The sequence below is a fragment of the Panthera leo genome, chromosome A3 (assembly GCF_018350215.1).
Source record: "Panthera leo isolate Ple1 chromosome A3, P.leo_Ple1_pat1.1, whole genome shotgun sequence".
NCBI lineage: Eukaryota > Metazoa > Chordata > Mammalia > Carnivora > Felidae > Panthera > Panthera leo.
The window spans coordinates 887,559-914,017 of NC_056681.1; the positions used below are offsets into that span (position 1 = coordinate 887,559).

A 26,459-nucleotide genomic window follows, 5' to 3' on the forward strand; every position below is an offset into this window, starting at 1 on the left:
TCACCTGAACGGCTTGTGCTCAGCCTTCCCCTCGCTTCTCGCGGGCGCGTGGCTGGCAGGGTCTGATTCAGATGAGGACGCACGTTGCAGCCGGGGTGGGGGCCGGGGGCAGCAGGGGGGCCCAGCAGCGCCTCCTGCGGGGCTGGCGTGGCCCACTTCCTACAGGAAGTCCCCTCCTGGGGCTGCGGAGGCCTGAGGATTTAGCACCCCTGACTCCAGGGAGAGCAGAGAACAGACTTGCAGGACGCCTGCCTCTGCGTCCAGGTTTTAAAAGGTCTGCAGCTACGACGCACAGCTGATACCCACCGAGAGCTAACGGGATTGCCTAGGGGAGGGGAGGGCAGGTCTGGGCCCCCTCTCCCTGAGCCCGGGGCCTCGGGTGGCCTCAACGTCTAGGCCCCAGGTTCTCCCTGGCTGAGCCCCCACCTGCGCCTCCTACCCTTGGCTGATGTCTGCAGACACTGGGCCTGGGCTCACTCAGAGTCCCGAAGACGGGCTGCCTTTAGCCGTGCCCCCGCCAGGGAGGGCGCGGCTGCGGGCCAGGTTAGCCCCACGAAAGGGGGAGCGGCCAGAGGGGTCCTTGTGGGGGTCTGGAGCCGCACGTGCTGGTGAGGGCAGGGGACGGGGGCCACGTGCCTCCAGGCAGGCCCTTGCAGGCTTGGTGGTGGTGGCTGCGGGCGAGCAGGTGCAGACCCGGCAGGACACGGTCTGCAAGGCAGGCTCTGGGGTCAGGAGGGCGGGACTGGGGGGCCGTGACCCCGGCAGCTAGTGCTGCCCAGTAGGGAGCAGCGTGGCCAGGTGAGGGGCAGAAAGAGGCTGCAGGGGTGCCCTGGGGGGTCCAGGAGCTGGGCTGGTCCCGGAGAGGTGGCCGTGGCCTGCCTGCCGGAGTCTTCCTCGGCAGACGCGCCCCTCTCAGCCCAAGCAGGGTGTGTGGAGATAGCGAGGCAGCAGGGAGGGGGCGTGGGGGGCTGTGGGGGGAGCTGGGGGAGAGGCCATCTGGCCAGCGGGGTCAAAGCACTCCCGGGCTCACGTCACCACGGGTCCTGAGTCTCGGGGTCACTGTGTGAAGGTGGCCATCCAGGAAGACGACAGACTTGTCCCACGGGGGAAGAGAGGGGCTTCCGGGTAAGACCCCAGCATCGGGATGGAGGCAGACCCCGTCCCTGTGTGACCGCCCTCCTGGGATGGAGGACCCGGCCCTGAGGCGTCGGGCATGACCCACGCTCTGAGGAGCCCCATCTCCCTGCAGCCCAACGGCCAGGTCAGCCCTGCCTCACCTGAACCACGGCCGCGCCCGCCCACCGACGCCCTGCTGCAGCCGTGGTCCCTCCATCCACGGGCACCACCCGGAGCCTGAAAATGGGCAGCGGGCACCCCCAGGCCCTGGGCGCTGGCCTCACCAGGGGCTCCGTCCACCCCATGTGCCCGGGGAGGGCCTGAGGACCGGTGGCCTGCTGTGTGAGGGGGGCCAGAGGGGTCTGAGTGGTGTCCGGGATGGACTGAGGCTCTGTCCCCATACAGTTCCACCCTGCGGGTCTCATCCCAGGGCTTTGCTGCAAAGGCCTCTTTGCACTTGAGCTCTGGGCACACGGGCACATGGGAAAGGGGTTCACTGTGACCCACTGGGCCCTCTGGCCTTGACTCAGCTGGAACGGGGCCCGAGAGGCCAGGCTATGTGGCTGTGCTGGACTGAGGCCCACCGGACCAGGAAACCCCAGAGCCACATAACACTGGGGGACGCTTGGGGTCGGGCTCCAGCGGGGGGCACGTGGGAGGCCACCTCCGCCCCCCACCCCCGCCCCTGGCACTGGCCTTCTCTCAGGGGCTCTCAGCACAAGGTTTTCAACATGAAAAGCCAGTTCTGTGTCCTCCTTATAAACCTTCCCAACCAAAGCTTGATTCTTCCGTGGGGCCTACAGGGAAGCCATTGGCTCAGAACCCGCTCTCAACATGAGCGCCCGGCGCTGAGATGCTTCCCCACTGCCTCACCCTCATCCGCCATCCACGCTTCCTGTCCTGGGCAGGACCAGAGCCGCCGTCCTCTGAGAAAGATGTTGGGAGCCCTTTTTGGGGAGGTGGCCTTTCACCCAAGACCTGAATGATGAGAAGGAGCCAGACAGAGCACGGGGGCAGGTGGGCAGGGAAGGGCCCAGCTAGAACCTTCTAGATTCCGGAACTGTGGCAGGCAGGGGAGAGAAAGAGGAGGATGGAGAGGGTCACTCAGGTCCTCTTGGGCCAGAGATGGGGTTGGGCGTTATTTCAGGGGCCCTGTCCCCCCGCCCTCAGCAGCATGTTGGCTCTAAGCTCTGGGGTGCTGGGGTGGGAGGGACCTACCCTGTTCTGGTTTCCCGTGGGGCCATGGGGCCAGCCGTGAGACGGGACGTGGCTGGCCTGACACACGTTCGCAGAGCTCCATCTGGCTCCTGCTGGCCGGACAGCAGCAGCCGTTCCCCGCGTCCTGCAGGCTTGCCCACCTCAGGACCAGGCGCCTGTGGTTGATTCTTCGGAACTAGAGGCCCTGCTCACCCTGCCCCTGCCCGCGGCCCGGAGCCGCTCCGAGTGAGATCCCACCCGCAGCCGCTTTGGGGAACATCTGCACGCAGGTGTGGAGCTTTGCAGCTCCCCGCCCTCCGGCCCGCGTGCACCCCAGGCCCCTGTCCCCGGTGGGGATGTCTGGGCCCCGGGCAGGTTCTGAGAATGAAGTGCCCCCTGTGTGTCCGCACCGAGCTCCGTGCCGGTTTCTGGGTGAGAAGACACCCGGCCCCTCAGTGGTGGAAACGCCAGCCCGGAGCAGGTGAGCCAAGAAAGGGACACACCGCCCACCGTGGCTGCCACAGCCAGATCTGCGTCTCCGACGCCGAGAAAACGTATCGAAGCTCCGCAAACGGACGTCAGGGTCATTTTCTCCACCCAGGACGGGACAGGGTCCAGGGCCTTCCTGAGAACAGGCCAGGGACGTGTCAAGTGCTGTGGAGAGACGGCGAGCTGGAGCAGGGCCCGGGCGCCGGGACAGCCCTGATGGCCCTGACCCCACCTGGGCGCAGAGAGGGGGGTCCCACCAGCCGCCTCCCGCTGCGCCCGCAGGAGGTGAAGGACTGGGGGGGGGGGGCCTGAAGGTCGGAGGATTGCAGCCTGCAGAGAAGCTGGGTTGGCTTAATTCACACTAATTAGGAAGATTCGTGAATATTCATGAGCCGCAGGCTGGCCCAGGTAGCTGAGGCGGAGCTGGCACAGCGGCTTCGGGAGCCACTGCAGCCACGAGGAGCTATTTGCAGACATGTCTTTGTCAACAGGAAGCCAAGCTGGCTTTACGAGCTCTCCTGGGCAGTCAGCTCCGGGCACCGCCCGGGGAGGACGGCGGGGTGGGGGCCAAAGTCCTGGGGGGCTTTGGGCGCCGTGACGTGAGGCGGCCAGAGGAGCTCAGCCTGGTCACGGGGGCAACATGACACTCATGGTGCCCCGGACGCCGTGACAATCCGTCCGGTGTGACAAATGTGAGAACATGCCAGAAATCAAACAGTACTCCACACTGCAAATAAGTACACCTGTCTTCCCCCCCTCCCCCAAGACACCATGTCTCCCCCCCTCCCCCTCCCCAAGACACCAAGCGCAAGCTCAGAAGCCCAGCGGGAGGAGGGCTGCAGTTCCCGGCCTGGCCTCCGAAAGCTCCCGGCTCCCCGTGTGGAGGCGGGACAGCCAGCATCCCCCGCGGCGGCAGTGGACGGGACAGCAGAGGGTGATGGCGCCCCTCGGGGCCGGGCTGGGCCTTGGGGTCCCGGACCATTCAGAGTGTGCCTCCTTTTTCTCCATTTTATTGTTTATTTACGTTTCTAGCTTTACGGAGATGTGAGTGACCTTTGGCATTGTGGACGATTGAGGTGCACAACGGGTTGATTCGATGCACACTTTTTTTGAGGTGGGGAAGGAGCAGAGAGAGGGAAAGAGGATCCCAGCAGGCTCTGCACTGTCAGCGCAGAACCCCGACGTGGGGCTTGAACTCACGAGAGAGATCGTGACCTGAGCTGACATCAAGAATCCAAGGACCGCTGCTCAACCCACTGAGCCCCCGGGGAGAGCCCGCCCTCCGCAGCCCCGCCCACCCAGCTCTGCCTGAGCCCGGGGTTTCTCAGGTGGGCTTCCTCACCTAAGCACCTGGAGACCCAGAGGTGCCAAATCCCGCTTCATCCCACCTGCCCCCCCCCCCCCCAACGGCCGCCCCTGCTCCAGAGGCCCTGTGGGTGGTGCGTTTACGCAGCGCATCCCGGGGGGCGGGGTCAGCAACCTCCACTGGGGAAACCAGGACAGCGGACAGCGTCCTTTCTGCCCAGGGCTCCTGAGCTTCTGGCTGTGCCATGCGAAGCGGCCTTGCATCTCTCGGGCACCCAGTGCTGCTTGGAGGACAAGGACAGGACGCAGAGGACAGAGCCCTCCCCCCCCCCCCCCCCCATCCCTGCTTCACTTGCAGGAAATGTGCTGATTTGAAATCCAGTCGCCTGGCTAAAGGAGCCTCTGCTCCCTGGTCAGCCCCTGGGCCTGGCGACCCGAGTTCCCACCGGGGAGGGCTGCGGAGGGGGGCAGGGTGGATGTCCCCAGGCTCGGGCAGGCTGGAGGTGGAGGGGCCTGCCTTCCCTGCAGGGGCGCCTCCCGGGCAGGAGAGCTGGGCCCAAAATGGGGCGGACGTGAGTGGGGCAGGCCAGGCCCAGGGCTGCACTGCAGAAACGGGCCCCCATTTAGGAACATGGACACAAGGACAGGCAGCCTTCCCTGTGCCTACCAGGAAATGGCCCATGGCCTCCAGGATCTCCCCCGGCCTCTGGGCCTGCAGCCGTCCTGAAGATGCTGGGGCTTCCTGTCCAGCCTCCTCTGCCGGCCTCGCCGGCTCGGCCCCAGGGAGACCCCCCCCTCCAACCCCCCGCGTGGCCTTTTGTGGTTCCTCCGCAGGCCGGTCTCTGCAGCCTGTTGGCATTGTTTGCACTGTCGGAGGCGGATGTCTGTCAGCACTCGGGCCCGTGGGACTGGCCCAGAAGGTCTGGCAGGGAGGATCCAGCCTGGCCCAAGGGGCCCCAACTGTGCTGCTCCCCAAGGAGCCTGGGATGGCAATGCAGGTAGGCCTGGCGTGTGTCAGGGGGAGCCGACCTCAGGGCCGTCGTCCTGGGCCAGCCGCACTGGCACCCTCCCCCAGGCCCCTGTGGCCTTTGCAGCAAGGAGCCTTCCCCTCGGCCAGAAACATCCCTGCTCTCGAGGCCTGGGGACTAAGGGAAGGCTCCCCAACCTCATGGGTGGGATGCTGAGCTGGGGAAGGGCTTGCCCGGCTGCTGTGCCTGGAGGGGCCTGGACCTATATATGCCTCCTGACTTGGGGTCCCATGGCTCACACATGCCTCCCCAAAAGCGGGGGCCCCAGGGCACGTGCTCGGGAATGGAGGTGACAAGCTGGGGAGGGGTCTTAGCTCTGCCCAGGTCTGCAGGGAGCAGAGCCCACCCCCCACGTCCAGGGGCCAAAAAGAGCATGAACTTGGCCTCCTCTCCCCTATCTTGATGGGTGGGACCAGTTTTTGAGGATCAAGCCCCAAGTTCCAACCTCAGGAGGTGTTCCTCCCTCCCTGGGAGGCCCCTGGGCCTGCTCAGTGGGGCTTTGTGGGCAGCGGCCAAGCCCAGTCCGGGCGGGACGCACCAAGGCCTGGCCAGCCCCTCCTCTAGGATCTCCTGGCAGCCACCTGCCTTGAGGGTCCCAGGGTCTGGTGGGGGAGGTGGGCACCCACAGCCAGCAATTTTGGGCCCCCCGTGGACCAGCAGAGCTGGGCTAGCCCCAGGACACGCACCTTGCTGTGCTCATAGAAGGGAGGTCCCATGCGTGGCCCGGAGACATCAGAGTCTCCAGACTCTGGGTCACAAACCAGGAGCACTAACCTGGGGCTCAGGGCCTGTCCAGGCCCTAACACGGAGCCTCCATTGGCCTGGGAGGGGCCCGGCCTCATGGCCCTAGGCAGAGCTCCATCTGGAACTGGTCCGTGCCAGGTTTGGGGGCTGAGAGAGGGCAGGCTGATTGGGAGGTGAGGGGCAAAGAAGTAGATTTGCTGGGAGGACTTGGCATTCTCCCTGGAGGATCACAGAGTTTCCCACTTGACCTGTTCCCTCTCCACATGCAGAGCCACTCAGCTTGTGGCCCGCCCTCCCCCTCCCCTGGGAGCCCCCCCTCCCAGGGACGCCGTCTGGGTCCTCCCGGGATGTCCATGTCCGGAGGGCTCAGGCTAGGAATCAGCAGGCCGCCAGCTGGCTGGGACAAAGGGCTTTTCTGTGCCGGGAGCCGTCAGGATGCATTTCTTCACAAAGAGCCGACTCCTTCTACTAAAGTCTGCTCAGGGGCCTCTGCCAGAGGGCTCGATGCGTCTGCCAGCTCGAGGAGCGAGGAGCGGGCATGCGTCCAGAGGTCTGCTGTCTGGGTCCTGGGTTAGGCCACCTGGACAGAGCCTCGTGTGGGGGTCCTCCGCCCCCAACGCAGGCAGGATGCTGCTGGGATGGTCTGCAGCCCCTGGGGCAGGTGGCAGGGCTCACAGGGCGCAGGCTCTGTGTCTGTCCCATCCTCGGCCTGGCCCACGAGCTCCGTGCTTGCACTCTGAAGGCACTTGAGTTGCCACCCCACGCGCAGCCCCCTGGCTGTCGGCACAGGGACGCTTCCCTTGAGAAAGAGGAGCAACATAGCAGTCAGTGCACGGTGGCCACAATTCAGCCGCTGCCAGACCCTGAGCCAGGTCCCAAATGCCCGGCTGGAAGGCCCCCTTGAGTTGAGGGCTAATGCTATCCCCACTTAGCAGCTGAGAAGACTGAGGCTCAGAGAGGCACCGCTGGCAGGGCGGAGCCGGTGCCTGAGCCCATTTTCCTCAGCCCTGCTGCACAAGCACCCCGATCCTCTTGCTCAGTGCAAAGACCCCTCACACTGCAGTCTTTCACTTGGAGTGTGTTTGTAGATAATGAACTACTTAGCAGAGATGCAGGCAGAGCTGGGGGGGGAGGGGTCGGTGGGCAGAGACACTCAGCTGTGAAATTGGAGTCCGGCCAGTGGCAGATCAATATTCTGTCTAAAAAGATCCTGCAGAGTCGAGGGCAAGACCCCGCTCACAGGAAACGCAGCTCGAAGGGGCGCTCGTGAAGGTCGGGAGCAGGGCCCAGCCTTGCTCAGGTTGGCTCAGGGGACACAGGGCCCCGCGGAGACCCAGCTGTGGGATGCCAAGAGTGTGGGGGCCAGGGGCACCTGGCAGAGCAGCAGGGCCTGGTCCTGGGGCAGCGTGGCTTATCTGTGATTCCACAGCAGGCCCGGGCGAGCTGTCCGTGTCTTGGGGAGGGGCTGTGTCTCCTCTGCTACTGTCCACTCCTCTCCCGTGAGGAAAACATCCAGGGCTCTTTAAACTGCTGTGGTCTGGGGCACTGGGTGGCTCAGTCGGTTAAGCATCTGACTTCAGCTGGGGTCATGATCTCGTGGTTTGTGAGTTCGAGCCCCACGTCGGGCTCTGTGCTGACAGCTCAGGGCCTGGAGCCTGCTTCGGATTCTGTGTGTCCCTCTCTCGCTGCCCCTCCCTGCTCACATGCTCTCTCTCTCTCTCTCTCTCTCTCAAAAATAAATAAATAAACATTAAAAAAAAAACGGATGCTTAGAAGTCAGGGCCTCCCAGCCGCCCTGTCCCCTCTGTCCCGCCCATAAGCCAGCATTGGTGTGGCCTTCAGGGGACCAGCAACGGTGTCCCCATAAGGGGCTGGTTGGAAGCATCTGTGGCGGGGGAGAGAGGGGAGCCTTCCCCTTTGGAGATGCGCCCCAGCAAGGGCTTTTGGCCTGGGCGGGAGCGAGGCGCTGTCCACGGTGCTGAGGGCCTGGAGGCAGGGTGCGGCAGAGCCCAGCGGGGACCGGGCCGGTGGAGCCCTCTGGACCGGGAGAATTCTTGTCTCCATGTGGTGGTCAGCATGGCCTGGGGGCCGGACACAGCATTCTCTCCAGGACTCTCTGGCAGTGTGTGTGGGACCAGGGCTCCTGCTGCGGGATTCAACCCCAAGGCCAGGCCAGGGTCCTCCTAACAGCCCCAGGGAGAAGGCAGGCAGGGCCAGCCCGGGGCTCTGGTGGGGCAGGGTCCACTGTGCACCAGGGGGAAGTTCCCACGGGCAGGACCGGCTGACAGGAGTGTTTCAGGGGCAGCCAGGGGGCAGGCACAACCCCCGACCGGAGGGAGGGCAGAGCCAGCGAAACAAGAACCACTAAATTCTGATTCACTCCTGATGGATGACAGGAAAATCGATGAGCTGAAAATGGATAGCTCTGAACCCTCCCCAGTCCCCAGTGTCATTGCGCCTGCCTGATCCACATGGTCATTGTTCCTTCCTCCCAGGTATCACCTACCCATAAGCCTAGGGCCAGCCTCAAACACCTGGATCCTCTCAGCCTGAGCATGAAGGGTCCAGGCCAGGGTGGGTTTGATGGGTGGCACAACAGGGGCCCACTATGGACCTGGCTTCCCTTATGCCCTTTGAGAGATATCAATCCACCCCTCTACCATCCATCCATCCGTGTCTCCATCTATCCATCGGTCTCTTTATCTGTCCACACACCCATCCATCCGTGCACCACCCATCTCTCCATCCACTCATCCATCCAACCATGAACTCATCCATTCATTCATCCATGCATGCATTCGATCATTTACCCACCCATCCATTGACACACACACTCGTTCATTCATTCATTCACTCATGCGTGCATTCAGCATGCTTACCCAGCCTCTGCTAAGAGCCAGGCAGTGTGTACAAAGCCTGCAGCCTCCCCTCTGAACTGACTTTGTTGGCAGAGGTGTGGTGTGAAGCAAGACCCACGTACAATGTGCAGTAAGCTGTCTGGTGGACAGGCGTCCTAGAAAGAGAGACACAGCCTGGCCTTGGAGCGGAGTGTGGGGGAATGAGAGAAAACACCCCTGAAATCTCCCTTCACAGTGGAGCCCAGATGGCACTCGTCGTATCCCCCCTTCCTCAGGGGTATTTAGGTTTTGAAGGGCCTGCCGTGGCCGACCCTAGAGCGAATGGAGGGGTATTAGGCGCGGTGTCACCTGGGTGAGACAGAGGCTCGGGCAGGGCAGGCTGAGGCTGGTGACAGGTTGGAGGTCTCCTGAGGTAGCGGGAGTGCATGCAGGCTGTCCCCCTCCTCACGGGGGTCTCTGGAGCCCCCACTGGGTCCTGGGGCCGAAGGCCCCTCCCTGGGGGCTCTCGCTGCCCCCTGCTCAGTCCAGCTCAGACTGGGCACCCAGCTGGATCTCCCACCTTTAATTCAAATCCCTGTTTATGCCAACAACCGGTTACCATGGAAATGTCCTTGGGACAGGGTGGAGGGTGGAGAGGGCGATGGGAGGGAGGGCCGAGGCTGTTCCTGCAGAGACGACCTTCCACTTTTGCCGGTAGTAGTCCTTGGAGTTGGCGCGACACTGACTGGGGGTGCGTCTGGGAAGGGGCCTCTGAGGGGCCCGTTCCACACCCTTCCTCCCCTCGGCCCCCACCCGTGATCACCCTCGGGGGACGCTCTGCTCCTGCCACCAAGGCCGTGAGACTCAGGGCCACGGGGGCGCCCCTCTCTCAAAGCTGGTCTCATTTGTTTGTGAATTTTTCCACTGAAACGGCCGCCTCAGGAGCAGCTGGAGGGAGGGGCCTCGAGGCCCAGAGTAAGAGTCTAATTCAGCGGCCGCTACGATGATTACTAGGCTCCCACGAGGAGTGCTTTCCAGCCGGGTGCAGGTGGGGAGGGAGGACCTTGCAAATTAATGAGTGAGACCCGATAATCTCGCTGCATTAGCAAATCTGCAGGGAAAGCCGAATGAGGTTGGACAGATGTGTGTGAGCGTGCGCACGCCGGCCACGGGCCTATGTCCGCCAGAGCCTGGGCCCAGGCAGCAGGAGAGACAGGCCTGCTGGCCTCTGCTGGGCTCTCGGGCTGAATTCGCCCGTGGGAATGGCCGTCGAGAGCCACCATCCTGGCTGCTGAGCTGGCCCAAGTGAAGGGGGCAGAGGGCAGAGGGGACTTAGCCTGGGCACCGCGGCAGGCTCCCGCCGAGAGCCGGGATCCCCTTTCCCTGTGCAGGTGTGCACCCCCTGCGGCCGGTCCTGCGCCTGCTGTGGACCAAGACACGAGGCTGTCTCCCCCTGGCCCAGGGCTCGGCCTGACCCTCCTCATGGGTCCTCGGGACTACGCTCCTCTGTGCCCCTTCTTCCAGGAAGCCTTCGCAGATTGGCCCAGCTCCCCGCACACCCCCTTCTCGTCTGACTCCAGTCTGACAATTGCAGGAGCACCTCACCTCAACCAGTCCTGCGGGAGGAGCCTGAATGCAGGGGCGTGAGGGAACATCGTCATCCCAAAAGGCGCATGTTTGCTGTAGGATAGTGGGACAGGGCAAAGGTCACTTCATCAGTTAGCGACAAGCCTGTTTATGGCTCGCCTTCCTCGATTGCCAGCTGAGTGTAATGATGATGTCTGCTTCACAGAGACGCTGGGGTAGTTGGAACGGCATTCCAGAAGGACCCAGAGCATGGCTGGCCTCTACTACTGACAAAGGAATGTGGGACTGACCGGGTCTAGACTGTCAAGCAGAACGCTGTTCTATTTGCTCTGGGACATGCAGAACAGGGGATTTCTCGAAATCAGACACAAAATCGGAGGCCCCGGGCAGGTGCTCCCATCCGTCCACCGGCACTTGTCACACTCCCTGGTCCCCTCCCTGAGAGGGAGGCTCCAGGAGGTTCTAAGTGTCCTGGGGATGAGGTGGCTCTTGCCTGGTCCAGGTGAGACACGGGTCAGCCGGGTGGGGGTGGGGGGGCCTGAAGGACAGCCCTGTGCTGGGCTGGGCAGTCCAGGTTCCCCAGAGGGCAGGCTTCCCTTAGCTCCAGGAAATGACAGACCATGGGGTGCTACCAGGAGTCTGTCTCAGTAGGGACACAGGCCAGTCCTGGGACACACCATGCCCAAGGACTGAAGGTCCGGAAGCCAGGCGGCCTGGGCTGGAAACCCTCTGCTGGCCGGATGAGCTTGGGCACGTGGCCTAACCTGTCCGTGCATTTACCTCTGGATCCGGATGCAAGGACAGCAAGAATCCACCTCACAGGGTGTAATGGGTGACAGCTCATCACCTCTGAGACTGGCCACTGACCAGGGCTGAGCCTTTTGGAAGCTCTATTTGTAGGCAAGTGTGGGAGAGCCTGCAGAGAGCTCCCATGAGAAAAGCCCTGGAGGTCTCAGAGCAGATGTGATGAGCTGTGCTGAGCTCAGCCTGGGCTCAGAGTGCAGGTGGGCTGGGGGGCAGGGGCAGAAGAGATGGGGGAGGGGAAACCAGCTGGGAGGAGCAGGGGGAGATGGGGAAGGGGTATGGGTTGGGGGAGATGGGCAGGGGAGATGGGGGAGGGGAGCCCAGCTGGGAGGGGCAGGGGGAGATGGGGAGGGGTCAGGGGCCCTTGGGACCATCGCCTGTGTCTGTCCAGGTGGGGAGAGGCAGAGAGGGCTCCTGACAGACATTCTGCCCCCTCAAGGGCGGGCTCTAGGCCAGAGGCTCTCAGTGGAGTCTCTTCTCTGCTCCCCACCCTGACCTGAAGTCTCCTCCGGTGTGGGGGCTCCGGGAACTCTGCGCAGGGATGGCCGCCGGCGCCCTCTCCTCACCACGACCCGGGTTGTGTGGCACAAAGCGACCCCTCCCAACCCCCTCCGGGCCCCTGCTGCGGGTCCGCGGCCACCTCGGCCCACTTGGGGGCAGACCCCCTCCAGGGCACGGGGCACGGTGGCGCCAGGCACCTCGGTTGCGGCTGACATTGTCCACGACCGGCCCGCGGGCGCCGCTGGACTGTCCTCCAACCACCCCGGCCGAGACCCTCCGCCGCTGTCCGTGACGCGCGCTCCAGGCCGGATCTGGAGGCAGCAAAGCGGCTTCGCCTGGGGCGGGGGCGTCAGGGTCCTTCCCTCTCCCCAGAAGGGCGGGCCGCGACGCCTGGGCTCCCCACTGGACGCTTCCCGGTCGGTCCGCGGGGGGACAGGCTGATAAGGGGTGGTCCTTCCCGAACGAACGCCTCGCTGGGGAAGAAGACAAGGGGGTTGTGATTTCTAAACTGCGAAGTGGGGCGGGGGTGATGGAGTTAACCGGGCGCGAGCGGGGCGCCCCGAGCCCCTGGGTGCGCGTCCCCCATCCAGGCAGGCGGCGGGGCGCCAGGATTGGGGACGGGGTGGGGGGCGGGGGTGGAGGTCAGCGTGTCTCGGTCCCGGAACCAGCCGGTGGCAGGATCCCCCAGTCGCACGCAGTGACTACGGGCCCCCGCCCCTGGCTCGGGCACGTCCCCGGCCCCGGGAGGACGACGGAAACTTTACCCCGGAGCTGGCCGAGCGCAGCCTCCGCGCCCCCTCCCGGCCGGTGGTCCGCTCCCCCCACCCGCCCTCCTCCCCTCACGTCCTCGCCCGCTTCCCCCCTCCCCCCCTCCTCCCCCTCTCCCTCCTCCGTCTCCTCCTCGCCGGCTGGAGGCGGGCAGGTCCGGGCGCGGCCGCGCCGCCGAGCCCACAGCCCCGCGCTCCCGGCCGGGTCGCCGCCGCCGCGCCCCGCGGGGAGGAGCGGCGGAACCAGGCCCAGCGGACCGAGCGGCCCGCGCGGCGCGGGGGCATGAAGTTGGGCGCGCGCGGGCCTCGGAGCGGGGGCGCGGCGGAGACGGGAGCCGCCCGCGTCTAGAGCCCGCTCGGTGCGCCATGGAGCTCGGGGGCCCGGGGGCGCCGCCGCCGCCGCTGCTGCCGCCGCTGCTGCTGCTGCTGGGGGCCGGCTTCCTGCCCGGTAAGTTTCGGGGCGCTAGACAGGCCCCCCTTTCGTCCAGTTCAGGGCGGCCTCGGCTCTCCAGAGCCAGAGAAGGGGAGGCTCCTGGCTGCGGTCCCGAGCCGCGGGTGCGCGCAACGGGGCAGCGCGGAGGCTCCCCCACCCTAGACGCAAAGGCTGTCCTGCGGTGCGGACCGAGCGGGGCAAGGAAGGAGTTAACTCGCCCTCGAATGCGGGAGACAGGTTTGGGTGGGGGTGGGGGCTGCTGTTTGGGGAGCTGGACCCAGAAGCTCCAACTTGGGTAAAGAGAGGCGGGGCCCATCTCTCCCCCTCTTTATCCATTTGGCCACATTTTAATGCAGACACCCCCATGCCTGCTCCTGATTTGGGGGATCAGAGCGGTGGCTCCCGCCCTTGACCGCACCCCACCCGCACCTTTTCTGCTCCCCCAGGCTCAGTGGGACAACCTAAGTCCCAGCCCCCTCCGCCTTCCCCTCCCCCCACCCCCTGGGCAGCCACCTTGTTATTCATAGGTTGGTGCGGGGAATTGAAGCTCCTGGCCTCCCCCGTGAGGGGTGGGCTATACCCTCCTGGTCCAAGGGACCAGGAAGAATAAGGTGGGGCTGGGGAGCTCTGGACTGAGAGTGAAGGGTCCCGTTGGTCAAAGACCGACCTAGGAATGTTGGTGGACCCCCTTTTCACATCCTGTGTGTGACTTACAGGTGAGCTGGTATCCTGTTCCCCTCCCCAAATCCCCTTATGATGCAGTGACCCCAGTGCAGGCGCCCAGGAGAGACAGAGAGGTCCTCAGATCACAGACTGGTCAGCAAGGCTGGGCTGGGTCAGAGTGGCCCCTCCCAGGAAGCAGAGTGTGTGTTGGGGGGGTGGGTCACCCTTGACTCATGGAAGGCAGTCTGCGTGTCTGTCCAAGAACACAGGGTGCTGGAGTGGTCGTCCGGGTCTGGGTGATGATAACTCAGGGTTGCTGGCAGCTACAGGAAGCGGGCTGTCCGTCCCCCCGCCTTTGGACGGGTCCCCAGTGTCCTGGAATCCTGTGGTTATCCCCACCTGTGTTTTCAGAAGTCTGCTAGTAGCTGGAGATGCAGCCCCTCCTTCCGGAAGTCACGTCTGGCAGGGAGACTTACCCCAGTCAGCTCTTACCAGATCAGTTGTCTGTTTTGGGGGTACAGTGCAGGGTGCTTGAGGGGTCTGGAAAGGCTTCCCTGAGGAACTTACACTTTTACCCAGAGGGTAGGAGTAGGGCAGGATGTGCAAATGTCCTGAGGTGGATGGACCTGGAAGGAAGCCGGGGCCAGGTGGGAGGCCGGAGCGGGCAGCCGGAGGGCCCATCATCCTCCGCCCCTGAGCTGCACACCCTCCTGTCCCCACAGCAAGCAGCCACGTGGAGACCCGGGCCCACGCAGAGGAACGGCTGCTGAAGAAGCTCTTCGCTGGCTACAACAAGTGGTCCCGGCCCGTGGCCAACATCTCGGACGTGGTTCTCGTCCACTTCGGGCTGTCCATCGCACAGCTCATTGACGTGGTAGGTGCCGAGGGGGGGAAGCGGGGAGCGCTGGGCCTCGGCCGTCACACATCGCAGTGGAGGTTCTGCCTGAGGGGCGCCCCTGCGCCCCAGAGGAGGCCGGCCTGGCCGGGGCGCCTGGAGGGGCGGGGGGCTGCCGTCTGCTCTCCGTGCAGGCCGCGTGTGTCCAGCCCCGCCAGAGTCCCGCACACCCGCCCTTGTGGGGGAGCCCAGAGGAAAGACGGGTTTTGTGCACCCCCACCCGGAGCTTTGCTCCCCGCCGCCCCCCACGTGGGAACCCACAATGCCAGAGTGTCAGCAGCAGGCCGGGGCCATGTCCTTCAGAAGCCAAGGGCAGAACGCGCCTCTGGGGGGTGGGGGCACGTGCCCCGGCTGCGAGTGGTGAGGCTGCAGGAGGTTTTGTGAGTTGAGGGGCCGGGAGCTTGAGACGCGACCCTTGTGCCCCCTGGTCTAGGAGAGCCCCGCTACCCACTGGTCTGGAATACGGTGTCCCAGCAAGGCTCGGACAGGTTTGGGTGCATTTATCTTCCTGGTTAGGGACCGAGGAGGCTGCTGGGGCGGAGGGGGAGCTGGGGGTCCGGTCTCCAAATGGTCACAGCTCTGGAAGGGCAGGGGCATCCATTTGGGGTCGGGGCCCATCCTGTGGGGGAGATCTGACTGGGTAGTGTGTTCACGGGGGTGGGGGCCCAAGTGCCTGGGAGGGGAGGCTCCAGCCCGGCCGGGAGGGGGCCTCGGGGAGCTTGGCTCGCTCACCACGAGGGGGCCCCAGGCCTCCTGATCCCAGACTGGTGCCGTGTGTATCCAGTGGCCACCGGTCTTTTCTCCTGCGACGTAGAAAGGCAGCCTGTCCGGCTTCCTGGGCAGCGTCTGAGAGGCTTTGGGAAGGGGGGACAGAAAGGGCTGCGTGCGGGCCCTGTGGGTAGGGAGACCCGGTCAGTCTACCTGTCCTCAGCGGTGTCCAGACTCGAGGCTTCCGGCCTCCTGGAGCCAGACCTCAAACTACGCCTGCAAAGTGCTCCTGGCTGAGGCGCTGGGCTGGTGAGCCCGCGGAGGTCCCCAAACGTGGGCAGAGGCGGCCCTTGGCTGCCCGCCGCTTCAAGTTCCGAGCCGGACCGTCTACCTGGGTTCCTCGGGGCACCACAGAGCCTCGGCTCCCAGTGCCCGGAAGAGCCCGAGGCCTGGGGCACATCGGCTCCAGTCCTGGTGAGGGACGTGCCTGGCAGGATGAGAGGAGCCCCCAGGCTCCTCTGTGTGCACCAGAGCCGGCCCGGGGCACGCCTGCACACGCGCGTGCTGATGAGCGGCCCGGTGGCACACGTCTGGGCCCCTCTCTGCCCAGCCCCTGCAGGGCTCATGCATTGGCTGCAGGGCTGTGTCTGGGCAGGGCGTGCTCCTGTGTGTGGGCTCACACCTGCAGGAGAGCCGAGGAGTCCCTGGTGAGGAAGGAGGCCGGGCCCTGTCACCTTGAAGCTCGTCCTGAGCCTGGGGAGGTCGGGTGGTGGGTTGGACGGGGTACAGCAGGGGCAGGCTGTCCGCCGGAAGGCAGGGCAGGACTGGGGCCAGGCAGGGGCGTGATGGGCCAGGCAGCACCGGGCAGGACCGTGCTACCGAGGTCATTGGACATTGTGCCCAACACCGGCTCCAGGGCCCGCTCGGGTCACACTTGGATGGGGGGGGACAGCCCTGCTCAGGCGGCTGGGTGGCCTGCCCCGGGTGGGTCTGGGGGAGAGCAGGATCAAGGGCAGTGCCTGGGGGCGGCAAGGGACACGGTCCCCTCTCCCTGAACTAGCCGGCTGGAAGCTTGTCCCCCGGAGAGGCAGGTGGACAGGGGCCCAGGCCTGAGCCTTTGGGGACAAGAGCCCACCCTGACCCTCGTCCGGGCACCGGACACCGTTCTGGTTTGGTGATCCTTCAGATTTCTTTGGTTTCAGCGGTCTTTCCCACTGGCCTGTGTGTTCCTGGCACAGGAGGTTGTGGGGCGGGGGGGGATGTCAGGCCATCGCTGGGTGCAGAGAGCCTTGCTCAGACACTGCCCCCGGCACCCTGTGCCTCTCCGCCTGGCCCCCTGCCCTCGGGACCCTGTGGGCAACGTGCACTCTGAGGGGGTCCTCCCCGGACCTTGGGCAAAGGGCCCACCTGGGGCCAGCCCCCTCCTAGGTGTGACCCATGGGGGCTGGGATGTGCTGTGGCCCACAGAGGCGGCATCAGTGCCACAGGACTCAGTGTGAGGCCCCGGGACTTCCCGTCGCAGACCCCCGTGTGCTGCACGGACCCCCGTCCCTGCTGCGCTCCATCACGTGTTGGGGTCTGACGGCCCAGAGGACGGTGCTCCCCAGCAGAAACGTGGCAGATGGCCCCTCCCCATTCGCCAGTAGGGAATAAGGGGGGGGTGAGGGCAGTGCAGGGCGGGGGCCACGGGACTTCTCAGGGTGTGTGGTCCAGCCTCCTCACCTGGACAGGTGAGCGCACTGTGACCTCGAGAGGGAACCGGCCGGGCCTCCCGCTCCCACCTCCCCTGTTCCAGCCCCTTACCTGTCCTCAAGGGGCTGAGGCTCTGGTGCTACAGGGCAAGTTTGTCGAGGGGCCAGCCTGGTGAGCGCAGGGCCTGTGCGAACCCAGCTTGCTTTAATGACGGTCGGCCGGAGGCACAGGCGCCTGGTCACCTAGGACACACCTGCCCAAGGGCGGTCTTGAGCAGCTGGGAGGGTGGAGCACATTGGCAGGGCCCCCGGAGGGCGGCTGTCCTCCAGCAGCAGCCTGGGAGCCATCACACTTGCCATGTCACACGTCTGCGTGGCTGGGGGAGCGCCAGGCCCTGGCCGCCTGAGAAGTCAGGCAAGCCCTGTCCCCACTCTCCTTCTGGGAGGGTTCAGGGTCCTTGTCCCCACATTCGAAATCCCCTCGGGCTGACCATCCTGGGCTTGGTTGCCTCCAGGGACGGGGCACTCACTCCTTCTGAGGTCGCCTGCTTCCCGTGTTCAGCACAGGCCTGTCTTTGTGGGTGAGGAAAATACTCAGGGTCCAGAGAGTGGGGGGTGAGGGGGAGAGGGGGAGTAGAGAGAGAAGGAGGAAGGGGGAGGGAGATGGAGAGAGAGACAGGGAGGCTCCAGTCACCCAAGGGAGTTACAACAATGGCCCTTCTCTGTGTCCCAGGATGAGAAGAACCAGATGATGACGACTAACGTGTGGGTGAAGCAGGTGAGCGAGTGCGGCCCCCTCCACCCCTGGTTCCCCCCCCCCACACCCCTCCCTGCCTCTCCCTCCTCCCCTCCTCTTTCCCTCCCCCCCCTCCCCTCCTCTTTCCCTCTCCCCTTCCCCCTCCCCTCCTCTTTCCCTCTCCCCCTCCCTCTCCCCTCCTCTTTCCCTCTCCCCTTCCCCCTCCTCTCCTCTTTCCCTCTCCCCCTCCCCCACACCTCTCCCCCACCGCCCTCCCCCTCACAGCGTGGCTTCCCCCCCACCTCCCCCTGCCCCCAGGAATGGCATGACTACAAGCTGCGCTGGGACCCTGCCGACTACGAGAACGTCACCTCCATTCGCATTCCCTCCGAGCTCATCTGGCGGCCGGACATCGTCCTTTACAACAAGTGAGCCCCTGGGAGGTCGGCGGGCAGGGGTGCAGGTACCTGCGTCCGGGTGCCAGTGATCCAGGCCATCCAGGCGCGAGCAAGAGGTGGTGGCCTGTGTGGGCCCCGCTGTCGGGAGCCAGGGCTGAGGCCTCTGGAAGGGAAGGGGGGTGAGCAAAGCAGGAGACAAGGGCCCTGGGGGCTCTGTCCCTGCCTGGACCAGCCCCCCCCCCCCCCCACCGCCCCAGTCCTGCCCCGGGGCGACTGCAGGCCCCAGAGCTGCCCCCCTGCCGGCCGCACTCACTGTCCGCAGCCGGGCAGGTGGTCCCTTGCCACGCACACAGCCGCCCGGCCCAGCTCGGTGTCCCCAGTCCACCTGTGCGGTCAGCCTTCCCAGCACCGGCACCTTCACGCTGCTGAGCGAGTGCCCCCCGGACGCCTCCCCGAATCTGTTCTTGGATGTGGCTGTTCTGTGCCAGGAAGCCGGTGCTTTCCAGGCACGGCCGTGGCAGGGGGTGGGCTCCAACTCATCCTTTCCCGGGACCCTTGCTGGGGGATCCTGAGCCCGGGGCAGCCGGACGACGTCCTCCTCTGTCCCCGTGTCACTGCTGGGTCACAGCTGGGCTGTTTGTTCGGCTCAGGCCGGGGCAGCAGCTCCCACAGCAGTTACAATTACGAACAAAGCAATGGCAGCACTTAGCTCCCTCCGGACCCCTGCCCTCCCCACTGCCAGACCCCAGTGGGCTGTGGTACAAAGCCCCTCCCGGGCCCCCGGGCAATGGGCCTGACCTATAAAACGTTGCTATTTGATTAAGAACGATTGGGCTCCTTTTCCAACTTAATTGATTCCAGTAATAACAGCGGGAGAGCTGGAGGGTTCTCCGAGATGCATTAGAGGGGGTCAGCTCCGTGAGGGGAAGGCTCTCTCCGCAGGGCACGGTCCTCTGCTCTCTGCGACCAGCCCCTGCCGCCACCCCAGCCCTCCCGGGGTCCCCGGTCTGCTCCCCACACCCCTCACCCCAGGACCTAGCACCACACCGTCTGAGTGGCGGATTCAGAGGATGCGCACCAGTGTCAGCGCCCTGGGCCCCCAGGGGAGCCTTCATGCTGTGGTGACACCAGAGCCTCCCTGGGCAGGACGTGCTGGCTGAGAAGCAGCTCTGGGATCTGTACAGACCCCCCGGGACTGCAGCCCAGGATGGGGCTGCACTCAAAGTCCCTCCTTGTTTCTCCTCCTTCCGGGTCCCTGGGGGAGGTAGCGGGTGGACCCCCAGCTTCTCTGTGAGGCTGTGGTCGGCACAGAGGCTTTGTCTGCGCAGGGCTGCGGTGGTGGACGAGGAAGGGTCCCGGAGCCGGTGGCCGATGGTGTCCAAGCCATGGCCACCAGGAGGGCTCGTTTCCAGGGGCAACGGGAGGCCGCTGACCAGGCTGCTGTCCACTTGAGTGTGGCCGGGTGGTCGCCCTGGGCTACTGGGAGAGGGGAAAGAGGGGGGGCAGCTTTCTGGTAGCTTTGGGGAATCCCCTCGGTTGGAGACCGTGCTGTCTGTCCACTTGGGGGCTTCTCCATGCCCTTGGGGGCAGAGTGTCTCGCAAGGCCTCTTACACGCAGCACCACACGGATGGGGGTTCGCGGGGCCTGGAGCGGGGGGCCCGGACAGGCTGGGACGGCGCCCCTGCTCTGCCGTAGAACGTGCTCGGGCTCTGCCCGTCCAGTCCCGACGTCCACGCCCCTCGGCTCCCCGGAGGCACAGCCCTGCTGGACGCCTGCCGTGGAACCAGACACCCCTGGCACCGGGCCTCGCCCCTGCACTGCCGGGGCCTCGGGGCCGGGCCGGGAAGACGTTGGACCCTCCGGGCCGCCTTCTGAGAGCCTCTGCTTCCTCAAGACACGGCCAGGCTGCTGCACATCAGGGAGCATGTCCACCCGCAGGCCCAGGCCACAGGTCCAGACGAGCACGGCCTCCTGGGAGGCGTCTCGGGGATCTGAGCCGGGGCTGGGCCGGGCCAGGAGACGGGGGCTTTGCGGCTGGGGGCACGTGGGGGCGTGGCCGCAGGGGCCAGCGAGCTGTGTCCCAGGAGAAAACTCTGATCCTGTCTGTGGGCATCAAAACCCAGAGGCCTGGGTGCAGATTCCCGGTTCCTGGGGTTGCTTTCCGTGAACTTCTGGAACATTCCCTGCCCTGCCTGGAGGATCAGGGCTGCCGGGCTCACGCCACCGACTGGAGCCTCTGATCTCCGTGCAGAATGTTTGCTGAGTGGCGCTGGTTCATTTGCTTTGTGCCTCAGAGGGGCAAGGCTTTGGGTTTGGAGGGATGTTGCCGAGGGAGGACAGTCTTGCGTCATCCTGCCGGGGAGAGAGCCTCAGCCCCAGGCCAGCGTCCAGCGGCCCCCAGTGGAAAGCCCTGCCCCTCTTCGTGGGGATGCAGTTGTGGGTCTCCATCTGCCACCGACCTAGACGTCAGCTAGGAAGGGTCACGGAGGTCATGGGATCGGGTTGGCGCCCGCTGAGAGCATGGGTGGGTCTCTGAGCTGGAGGCGGGGGACGGGGAGGTGTTCACTGGGGCTGCGGGCTTCTGGGCCCGGGCTGAGTGCACCCGCGGTGGGTGTGGGAAGCAGGGGTGTGGGCCGGCACGGAAGGCTGGGCTCTGAGCCCTTGGTGGGCGCCTGACCCACACCCGGGGCTAAGCAGCTGGTGTCGAGGGTCTGGGGTCTGCTGGCAGCTTCTCCGGCTGAGCTGCTGTGCCAGCAGGTTGTGGTGAACCCCCACCTCCACGGTCTTCGAGCCACTGTCCTTGGGGCTCCGTGGGGCCGTGGGGAGGTTCCCTGCCAGCCCTTCAGAGCCAAGCCTGGGGCTGCCGCTGTCTCCACCTGCTCGTGGCCACCACGCCTCGGGGAGACTGAGGCCAGGAGAGTGGTGACACTGGCCGGGGACGCTGCTGGCAACCAGGGGCTTCCAGCCACAGAGGAGAGCAGTGCCGACTCCAGGAGCCGATGAGGTTCCTGGGCCCCACTCCACACTCGCCAGGCACACTTGTGGAGACAGTGAAGCAGACGCTGCTGTCTGGGAAGCCTGGGGTCACAGACAGTATCCCCCCCGGCCCTGTTCTGTGCCCACTCGGCCTGTGGACAGGAGCCAACACCCGCCCCCGGCCAAGGGCGAGGCAAGAGGGCAGATGGCCAGGGCCTGGCCCTGTCGTCTCCTGCTCATGTGGCCTGGGGTCCTCGCCTGTGCAGGAGGGGAGTAACCTCACCTGTGAGTTGTGGGGGTAACAGAGAGAGAGTAGCAAAGTGCCCAGTGGTGCAGGCACGCCTGGTCTGGGGCAGGAGACGGTGACCAGACAGGCCCCCGCCCCACTTGGCCCAACCCCCTAGGTGACCTACAGGGGACCAGGCCCAGTCCCCCGAGACCCTGTGGAGTTCTGTGGCCTGGTGCCCGCAGCCATTTTCACGTCCGTGCCGTCATGTGCACGGGGTGTGGGTGGGGGCCAGGACCCTCTGAGGAGCCGTGCCCTTTGCCCTCTGCCCTGGGCTGTGGGGAGGGCCTCCCTCGCCCTCACACCGGGGACGGGAGCTCCCCGACCTCGGACCCTTACAGGGACCCCCTTTAGGCTGCCCGCGGGCCCTGGCCCAGACTAGTTCCTGGCTCCAGGACAGAAACGGACCGGCTGCCAGGCCCCCCGCCCCTGCCCCGGCGCAGGGCCTCCTCCCTGCCTCTCCCCCCCACAGTGTCACCGTCAAGCCGCGTGTCCCCTCAGGGTAGGGGTGATAAGCTGAGGCAGGTGGCTGACCACGACGCGCCCTGGGCCACCAGCCCCGCCCCGCCCTCGGCGGGGGGGGGGGGGGGGGGCGCGCCCGTGAGCCGGGAGCGGTGCCGGGGGGTCTCACGCCCCTCTCTTCCTGCGCAGCGCGGACGGGGACTTTGCGGTCACCCACCTGACCAAGGCCCACCTCTTCCACGACGGGCGGGTCCAGTGGACGCCCCCGGCCATCTACAAGAGCTCCTGCAGCATCGACGTCACCTTCTTCCCCTTCGACCAGCAGAACTGCACCATGAAGTTCGGGTCCTGGACCTACGACAAGGCCAAGATCGACCTGGTGAACATGCACAGCCGCGTGGACCAGCTGGACCTGTGGGAGAGCGGGGAGTGGGTCATCGTGGACGCCGTGGGCACCTACAACACCAGGAAGTACGAGTGCTGTGCCGAGGTCTACCCGGACATCACCTACGCCTTCGTCATCCGGCGTCTGCCCCTCTTCTACACCATCAACCTCATCATCCCCTGCCTGCTCATCTCCTGCCTCACGGTGCTGGTCTTCTACCTGCCGTCCGAGTGCGGAGAGAAGATCACGCTGTGCATCTCCGTGCTGCTCTCGCTCACCGTCTTCCTGCTGCTCATCACCGAGATCATCCCCTCCACCTCCCTGGTCATCCCGCTCATCGGCGAGTACCTGCTCTTCACCATGATCTTCGTCACGCTGTCCATCGTCATCACCGTCTTCGTGCTCAACGTGCACCACCGCTCCCCGCGCACGCACACCATGCCCGCCTGGGTCCGCCGGGTCTTCCTGGACGTCGTGCCCCGCCTGCTCTTCATGAAACGGCCGTCGGTGGTCAAGGACAACTGCAGGCGGCTCATCGAGTCCATGCACAAGATGGCCGGCGCCCCGGGCTTCTGGCCCGAGCCCGAGGGGGCGCCCACCCTCACGAGCGCAGCTCAGAGCCAGGGCCCCTCGCCCTCCTCGCCCTCCCCGTCCTCCCGCGGCCCCCTGGACGAGCCGGCCAAGGCCCAGGCGGCCTGCAAGCTGCCCTCGGACCGGGTCCCTGCCCCGCAGCCCTCGGAGGCTGAGAACGGGAGCCCCTGCCCCTCGCCTGATCCCTGCCACCCGCCCTCCGGCACCCGGGCCCCGGGGCTCGCCAAAGCCCGGTCCCTGAGTGCCCAGCACGTGTCCAGCCCCGCCGAAGCCGCGGAGGACGGCGTCCGATGCCGGTCTCGGAGCATCCAGTGCTGCGTTCCCCGAGACGATGCCGCCTCCCAGGCCGGGGGCCCAGCGGCCGGCTCCCCCGCCTTTCTGAAGGCCAGCTCGGCCGAGCTCCCGCCTCCAGACCAGCCCTCTCCGTGCAAGTGCGGGTGCCAGAAGGAGCCGTCCCCAAACGCCGCGCTCAAAGCCCGCGGCACCAAAGCCGCGCCCCGGCACCTGCCCCTGTCCCCGGCGCTGACGCGGGCCGTAGAGGGCGTCCAGTACATCGCAGACCATCTGAAGGCGGAAGACACAGACTTCTCGGTAAGTTTCTGCCCGTGGCTGTGTCTGGAGGTGTCCCTGGCTGGACAGACGCTCTCTGCCTCTCTTTCGTCTCCGGAGGAGGGAGCGGCCAGGGAAAAGTCCGAAGGCCGGGGCCCAGACCCGGGCTACTGAGCTCTGGGATGCAGGCACCTCGAGCCCCGACCCTGTCCTGCTCTCTATTCCCTGAGCATCTGACGCTGGCGGGAGGTCCCGGGGGTGGCACTGGGGCAGGTGGCCCAGAGCGTCTAGCGGAGAGTGGACCGCAGGGGCGTCCTTGCCGTTCAGGACACAGGGATCCTGCAGACAGAAGGCAGGCCCAGGACGTCTGGGCGCTATTGCTGGCCTCCCTGTCCAAGCGGGGCGTGGGCTTCTGGGGAGGGGCTGGGGGTGGCAGGGCCCCGGGGCGGAGGAGGAGGAGGAGTAGGGAGAGGGAAGGACTGGGGTCTGGGGCACAGCCCTGCCTCTTCGGCCAGCACCCCACATGTCAAGCTGGGAGTCGTGGGCGAAGGGGCTCTATCGCTGGCCTGGCTACGAGGACCTGGGGACCCCGGGACCCCAGCTGTGGAGGAGCACAGTTACCGGCAGGGATCGGAGGGCGCCCTGACAGTGTCCCCAGCCCCTCTGCCGAGTGTCAGCCCCTAGGGCTGAGATAGGACTGCCACGCACCTGTTGTGCTCGGCTCACGAAGGAGAGGTTACTGGATGTGCCCGGGACGCCCAGCTGGTGGGCACTGGGCCCAGGGACGGGCCATCTCTGCCTGACCCCCACCGCTAGGGAACGTTCCTTTTTCCTTGTAGTGATGCTTGTCCACCCGTCCCAGCTCAGACTTGGCTGAAATCTCAGGACCTCATGTAGCCAGGAGTGAGGTGGGGACATCTGCAAGGTCAGAGCACAGGCAGAGGAAGTGAGAGGGGTCTCCGGCCCTGGTCAGTCTGCTGGGCCACTATTTGCTGGTCAGCCTGGGGCCTGACCTCTGCCCTGCTGCATTGACCTTGCCCTTGTCAACTGTGTCCTGCCCGCCGGTGCTGCTGCTGCCGTGATGGGGATGCTGCTGTCCCTGCCTGCACCTTGGGTAATGGCCCCTGATTGTTTATGGGACACGTGTGGCCCCAGGACCATGTGCCCCATGGCTGAGTGAGCCCTGGAGAGGATCAGGGGTGCTGCCTGCACAGCACATCCCAGTTTCCCAGGTACCCTGCTGAACCTCAAGAGGCTGTGAAGCTGTTCTGGAGGTTTCCAGAAGTTTCTGCCCTGGACCCCATTTTGCTGCCAGCTCTTAAAGAACAGATGGTTCCCTAACTCGATGTGGGGGTCCGAGCACAGCTGGGGGTGGGAGCACTGCTGGGGGTCTGAGCACTGCTGGGGGTCCGAGCTGGGGTCCGAGCTGGGGGTGGGAGCACAGCTGGGGGGTCCGAGCAGTGCTGAGGAGGGACTGATGCCATTAGAAGTGGAACCAGAATCCTCAGGGAGCCCAGCGGCTGGCGGTGCCTGTCTGGAGGGGGCCTGGCCCGTCCTTTATCCGCATCGCGGGTCTGGCCGCCACGACCTGGTTCTGGTTTGGGAGCATCGCCAGGCTGCCTTGACGAGGACGGGCCTTGGACGCTCTGGGCGGCTTTGTCCGCGAGGGCCTTTCATCCGCAGGATGGGGGACGGGTGCGTGGGGATCAAAGACAAAGCGGAGGTGTGTGTGTGTCTCAGCCTCCCTGGAACGGAGGGTCCCGGATGGACTTCTTATTTATAAGTGGCCTTGCTTGCCCTCCGGCTTCGGTTTGCTTTGAAACCCTCAGGATGTCTCTGATGACTTGAGAAAACAGAGCAGAAAATGGCAGTGAAGGGCCCTCTGTACCCTCCACACCCCAGAACGAGGGCTGAGCCCACCCCTGCCCAGGCTGCCCACCCGCCCAGCCCGCCACCGCTTGTGCCTCTCGGAGCCTCTGCCCTGGGCTGCCCTCTGTGCCTCGGGGTCCCCACCTGTGCGTGGACAGCACTGCCTCCTTTCTAAAGGTGAATGGCCGCAGGTGATGTGCCCTCTGGCCTCCGTGTCCGGGACCTCCCCTCAAGCCAGGGCATCCTCACCGCCTCTGAGGAGCCCTCCGCTCCTGCTGCCGTGCCCCACTCCGAGCCTCCCCGCAGTGCCCTGGTCTGCCGTTTGCTTGTCCCCCCCACTCCCGCCCAGGGACCTTAGAGACAGAGCTAAGAGACCCCGTTGACTCAGGAGGGCAGCTGGCCTGTGAGCACCGCCCCTTGGAACAGGGTGGGCGGGAGTGCAGGGCAGCTGGGCCTCGGCCGTCGCCTTCTGGACGTGGTCCACTGCGGGGGAGGCCCCCAGGGTGCTCCCGGCCCTGGCCCTGAATAGCCGAGGCATGTGGGCATCCCCCCTCTGGGCCTCACTTTCCCCATCTGCAAAATGGGGGCGCACCTGATGCTCTCCATGGTGTCGTCCGTCCCAGCTTTGGTGAGGTGAGAGCAAACGTCACCGGAAAGTAGCGTGGCTGCTGGGGTCCCAGAGGCTCTCCACCTCCCTGGCCCTGGGGCTTCTGGCCAGGCAGGTGAAGTCAGGTGGGCCAGAGCACCAAACCCCAGGCCCGGCCTGCAGGATGCGTCTCTGAGCCCCTCCTGCTCAGCTCAGCAGGCGGTCACCCTGATTACCTGGGTGTCCAGGAGGGGAAATGGAGATCCTGCCAGGAAAAGTACCAGGTTCTAGAAGGTTTTCGCCGCCTGGAGGCCTGAGGGCGGTGGGCTGGGAGTGACCACACGCGTCTGTGTTTGCAGGTAAAGGAGGACTGGAAGTACGTGGCCATGGTCATCGACCGCATCTTCCTGTGGGTGTTCGTCCTCGTCTGCCTTCTGGGGACCGCGGGTCTCTTCCTGCCCCCCTGGCTGGCCGGCATGATCTAGCAGGACGGGGTCCAGGCGCCCGCAGCCCCAGGTCTGTGCCTGGCCGTCCTAGGGGTTCCTCAACTGCGTGGGGTCACAGCATTTGCCAGATTGTCCCCCTGTTTTCTGCCTACTGTGAGACAGCCTTGGAAAGGGTCACTGCACCCCAGGGGAGCCGGTGCTGGCTCGGTCCTGCTGAGACCTGCCTGGGGGGCGGCCGGGCTGGAAAGGACGGCTAGGAAATGCCTGTTCTTGTCTGGAGGGCGGGTCACCGCCTATGTCTTATTAAAGTTTATCTGGAGCATGGTGACACGTTGGCTTCCTGCCCAGGACACGCGTCCGACCAGTCAGCAAGCAGCTAGCAGTCCCGACTGTCCCGAGGGCCACGACC

The 26,459-nt window shown here is 65.6% G+C and overlaps 1 protein-coding gene across 1 annotated transcript; it reads left to right on the plus strand.

Moving 5' to 3' along the window:
- Positions 1-14,069: 14,069 nt before the first annotated feature.
- On the plus strand, positions 14,070-26,459 carry CHRNA4 (cholinergic receptor nicotinic alpha 4 subunit). Its single transcript, XM_042930054.1, has 6 exons — positions 14,070-14,118; positions 14,194-14,345; positions 17,499-17,543; positions 17,820-17,929; positions 21,814-23,191; positions 25,964-26,459. The coding sequence occupies exons 1-6, from the start codon at positions 14,070-14,072 to the stop codon at positions 26,087-26,089; spliced, it is 1,860 nt and encodes a 619-aa protein (XP_042785988.1). The 3' UTR covers positions 26,090-26,459.